Source organism: Dendroctonus ponderosae, unplaced genomic scaffold, assembly GCF_020466585.1.
Source record: "Dendroctonus ponderosae isolate FM_Combo_2020 unplaced genomic scaffold, Dpon_F_20191213v2 Dpon_F_20191213_922, whole genome shotgun sequence".
Lineage (NCBI taxonomy): Eukaryota > Metazoa > Arthropoda > Insecta > Coleoptera > Curculionidae > Dendroctonus > Dendroctonus ponderosae.
In genome coordinates, this window is record NW_026019141.1 from 1 (window position 1) to 5,065 (window position 5,065).

The 5,065-nt window shown below is 36.1% G+C and overlaps 1 protein-coding gene across 1 annotated transcript; it reads right to left on the reverse strand.

The window, feature by feature from the left end:
• Positions 1-3,318: 3,318 nt before the first annotated feature.
• LOC125505695 lies at positions 3,319-5,056 on the reverse strand. The gene is made up of 3 exons (XM_048670017.1): positions 4,735-5,056; positions 4,603-4,674; positions 3,319-4,340 (listed from the first exon to the last, which is right to left on the reverse strand). Exons 1-3 carry the CDS (start codon positions 4,860-4,862, stop codon positions 4,085-4,087), a joined length of 456 nt encoding a protein of 151 aa, XP_048525974.1. The 5' UTR covers positions 4,863-5,056; the 3' UTR covers positions 3,319-4,084.
• Positions 5,057-5,065: the final 9 nt, after the last annotated feature.

Genomic DNA, 5,065 nt, shown 5'->3' on the forward strand with positions numbered 1-5,065 from the left:
CAAGTATTTGACACATGAAAATAATATTAGATTTTGATAAAATTCGAATTATTTAAAAAACCTTTAGATTTAGACATTACAAATCTTATTAAAACAAACACTTATTTTGCTCAGAGAATCCAAAAATGCAATAGTATATAGGGTATTTCATTTAGAAAAACACAACTTTGATACTTTTAGGGCTTTTGGGACACTCTGTACATTACGCAAATATTTTTAAAATGTGCACCCGATAGGCGTCTGTCGATTCATCAAATAATACTTTGCAAAAAACAAACGGGCTAACCGCAAACGTCCGTGCCGTATAGCGTGAATAACCCTGTATACAATGTATACAACAACGGCAAAATCACTGTACCTTGTGGTACTCCTGCCGCGATACGTCTTTTGGCAGAAGTGGAATTCTCCACTTTCACCTGGATGGTACGGTTTATTAGGTAATACGCTATAAGGGAAACTAGGTAGAGTGGCAGTGAGTGCACGGCAAACAACTTGTACAGTAGGCTTGTGTCAAACTGTGTCGAAGGCCCTTCCCATATCGAGAAGCAGCATTACCGTACTTTGAAGCTTATTAAGTGCTGCAGCGTGGTGTTGTGTCTTGGCCTCATCCGGGATTAAACTTCGAAGCTCGGCTCCTGCCTGTAGTCTCGATAGGATACCTTCTCGATTAATTTGACCAGGAGTTCAGGAGAGAAATTGGCCTATAAGAAGCGGGATCAGCCGAGTTTTTGCCCGGCCTTAAGATAGGAACCAATATAGCGTTTTCCAGTCCTGTGGGAAATGCTGCAATTTAAGGACTGCGTTGACTGTTTGTACTATTAGCACAATAGTTTTCCGCGAAACGTTTTTAAGGAGCAAATAAGGGATGCCGTCTGGCCCTGGGGCTTTTCGGCTAGGGAGACGACGAAGACGAGTTAATCTCCGACGGGGTGGTTATATAGGAATGCAAAATAGAGGGTGGTATTGAATACTTCCATTCTACAGTCTTAATATTTCGTCATGCTGAGGGGCCGGTTGTACTTTGTGTACTTGCAGCCTCTTTCGGTTTTGAATATAGAAAGTCGGTAAGGTCAGACTGCATAGAAGGACTCAATAGATTTTTCAATAATGATAAAATCAAAGAACGATAACGGATACATCCCAGCGCTAAGTTAATAAAAAAACGCTATTGTTGGATTTTTCCAAGAAATTTGTGCTCTCAAAAGTATGAGTAAAAATCAAAGTGGAATATATTCCAGTTAACATCTTATACAAACAGTGTTTTCAATTATTTCAATCAAAACAAACACGAGCCACCTTAGATAATTACTATTTGTTTTGGAAAAACATCAATTTAAATATAAAGCAGAACATTCAAATCAACATTTTAATGTTCAATGAGCCGCATCCAGACAGGAACTTTCTTTTAACATGTTAACCATTTTTGTGGACTAATCACAGACTTTAATATTTTTGAGCTCGCTGTATGAACCTGATTGGCTCCAGATTTTTATTTGCGCGGCAACTCATTCGCAACTCGATAAATAATTCAGTTTTTTAATATCAATCATTAAATTTGTCTATGTCTGTCTAAGACCCCCCTTTATTTTTTGAACCTTCATAGCTATAGGCACAAAATTTGGGACGCCTACATCAGATCAAATTGTCCATATGTAGACATAAAAACAACTGCTGAAAATGTTAGTGACTGGGTGGATTTTCAGGTGTTCACACAGCGACACCGACACGGCGTGCCGTATTGATACAGCGCGCAACACTTTTCACATGTCGGCAAATAAGAACAGAAGACGTTGTGTTTCGTGATGACTAGTGGTTCGTAAGTTCGCTAGCGTTGCAGCGCGTTCAATGTTTGTTTCTTTGGTTTTACTTAAGAGAGACTATGACAGATGCCGGTTGCGTTGTTTTAATGAAAGGAATGAAGTAGCAACATGTTTTCTTCTTGTAAAGCCCATTTGTCTCACAAGTATCTGTGATTGGTTACGAAGCTGCTGGTTCAGCCATAAATTATGACCAAATTACTTGCTATTCCTTTCCAGGTGTCGCGGCACATCTTAAGACACAGTATTACCACCGCTTGCCAATTAAATATCTGATGAGTTTTTTGTTTTTTTGTCACGCTGTACAAAATTGAGAAAAACTCAGAACAGCTTAACTTCTAGGAATTTTATTTCAATAAGTGTTCAACATTTTCTCCGTTAGCGGCCTGGCAATGGTAAAGTCGATGCGTCAATTTATCTCTAACTTTTGGCGAATGTGTCTTGATATTCGAAGGCCAACGTTCCGGCCTATAGTGGCCTACCACACGGCAATTATACATATATAATATAATATAATAAGAATAATATTTCCGATATCGGCTGGTTGGTCGTCTCGATGATATAATCGATTATTTTAGGCAGATTAGTCAAGTCCATGAGTTCTAATTCCTTGATTAAATTGGAATTACAAAATCCCCTTCTTTTCAAAAACCATTATTTTGACCAGAATTTTATTATCTTTTCATTTATAGCGGCTATTAGCGCTGCAAGCGCAATCCCAATTTTTTCACGCCTTCAATGAGCCACACACAGCGCAAAACATCACTGATAAATTGCTGCGTCTGGTGGATAGACGCGATTTCTGTACAGATTGTAGAGATGAGCTAAAGCGTGATTTTAACATCAATGTTATATCTGTGAATGTGATTTCTCTTGTGGCTGCCGTTTTCCTGATATAGCAGCGTCATAAGGTGCTGGGCAATTGTGCGTCACTTGCAGAAACAATTTTAAAACATTTGTAAGTCATATTTTTTAAATAAACAACCTTATTCAGGTATACAACAAACAATATTTTATACTTAAAGTACAAATTATTATAAGGACACTCTGCAAACAGCCACTGGCTACACATTTTGTAAACCCATGTACTCTAAAAGTTCTAAAAACATTTAGGAAATAAAATAAATAAAATAGGAACAAAAATTGTTTTACACGAGCTATATTTGATTTTAAGTTTTGATCTGAAAAAACGTTATTTGAGTGAAAATAGGTTCGAAAATATTACTTTGCTACTCTTCGCAAAAATTTTCAGAATTTTTGATATTGTGGGATGGTGCATCCATGTGCCGTTTCAAATTCGACACAGTTGTTTTACAATATTTAAATTTTAAAATTTCGATAATTCCGCTTTGCATAAATTGCATTTTGTAAAATTATCATCTAATGCAGAAAAAAAAGTCCACAAAAAAGTAATTTTTTGTCGCTTTGCACAATACATATGAAACAATTTAAATTCGAAAAATGAACAAAACAGAAACACTAAGTGTATCTCCAGAAAATTATTTAAAAAATACACAATCAGAATTGGGCTAACGAATGGTGCATTCTGAAATAGGGTCTTAAAAATATCAATCTTTCATTAGCGAACAAAAGAATTTTATTTGAGTTCATTCTTTCGCCGGGCCACATGTGCAACATATGATCACCACACGCAATTCGCAATAGTAGCGTTAGCATTGAAAATTTAAGTCGATCTTTAATATCAAGTTTGGAACCATTACATTTTAAATCACTGTTTATTTCTACTTGCCCTTAACGATTTATTAATCACTGTGAAAACATTAAAGGTAGTCATTTCTTGCTCAACTCTAACAGATTGGGCCCTGCATATTGTACCCTGTAGATTGCCGTGTGAGTGGGCCGAAGTGTTGTTCAAAGCATCGCGTCGCGGCAGATAGACACACAGCGGCACAAGTGTCTTAAGACACAGTATTACCCAAGCCTACTTCATGTTGTTGCTGGCACAAATGTTCTTAAATTAAGATCGTTTTCTTCCAAAAACTAATTTAAATGGTTTTGTCAGCCGTTGCATATATAAAGGAGCAAAAGTCATTCGGTCATAATTTATGGCTGACCCAGTAGCTTTGAAAATATGTTGCCACTTCATTCATTCCTATCATTAAAACAACGCAACCGGCGTCTGTTATAGTTCCTCTTCAGTAAAACCAAAGAAAAACCACTGAACGCGCTGCACCGCTTAAAAGCACCGCTAGCGATCGTTTTATTTTCTGGTAAGGGTCTTATTTCAGAGACACTCTGTAAAATATCTAAATTGATGTCTTTTTCAAAACTGTGCATTTCTTCAATTTAGGGTGGCTTGTTTTGAAATGAAGCCATTGTATAACATTGATAGTAGACTTACCAGATACTTGAAACGAGGAATTACTAAATGGAACAGTACTTTCCTCATCATCGCTAGAGTCCAAATGGTATGACCTTTCTGAATTGGACACATATGAATTATAATGAGTTCGAAACGAATTTTGATCTATATCGACGTCTAGATGCTTATAATCAAAATCTCTGCAAATACGTAATATGTAAGTACATGAAGGCAATATAACAGTGAAATATAAATATAATTTCTGTCCTAATGGTAAGAAGTATGGATGTAATATCACCCGATCGTCTATGGATTCGGATGCACGGTTATTATTTTATAACTTTTAAATTACAAGAATATCGTTTTGCCTGGACTATTAATAAATATCATTCAGTCTGTCCAGGCAGCAAAACTCGATTTTAGGTATTTCAAAGATAGAATCTATATTTGTTTGGAACTTACCGAAAACTTTGAATACTTGAGGCTGATTTTGGAAAAACTAATGGCTGAAAGTTAAAATTCTGCGTTTCAGAGCTAAAAAAAAAAACAATCCACTGGCTATTTCACAAAACTTTTCTATAAATAATAAATTACTTATGATACGATTCCAAAATCAAGTCTCGTCCATTTTGATCAGGAGTCGGCACTTCCTCCAGTGGTTTTTCAACGCCATCTGGTTCATAGTCCAGATCATCGATATCATCCAGGAGCGCTTTATTCATTATGGAAAGAGTTAGTTAAAACAAACTATCGTTATTTAAAAATTATCGCTCTTAATACACTTAAAGTTAATTGGGTATAATAAGAGAAAAACATTTTTACAGGCGCAAGAACATTTTTACAGAAACAGGCATTTTAATTACTGAAGAATACTGTGAGATGTATTTAAAAAATGAACCGATTTTGCGATGCAGCAAACACAGGA

Bases quoted from the DNA above. Each gene is read 5' to 3' on its own strand.
- LOC125505695 (XM_048670017.1), bottom strand. From the start codon at position 4,862: ATGAATAAAGCGCTCCTGGATGATATCGATGATCTGGACTATGAACCA. The intron at 4,675-4,734 runs GTAATTTATTAT...TTTTTTTTTTAG, and splicing joins ATTTTGGAATCGTATCATAA to CTCTGAAACGCAGAATTTTA. The intron at 4,341-4,602 runs GTAAGTTCCAAA...ACGTATTTGCAG, and splicing joins TCAAGTATTCAAAGTTTTCG to AGATTTTGATTATAAGCATC.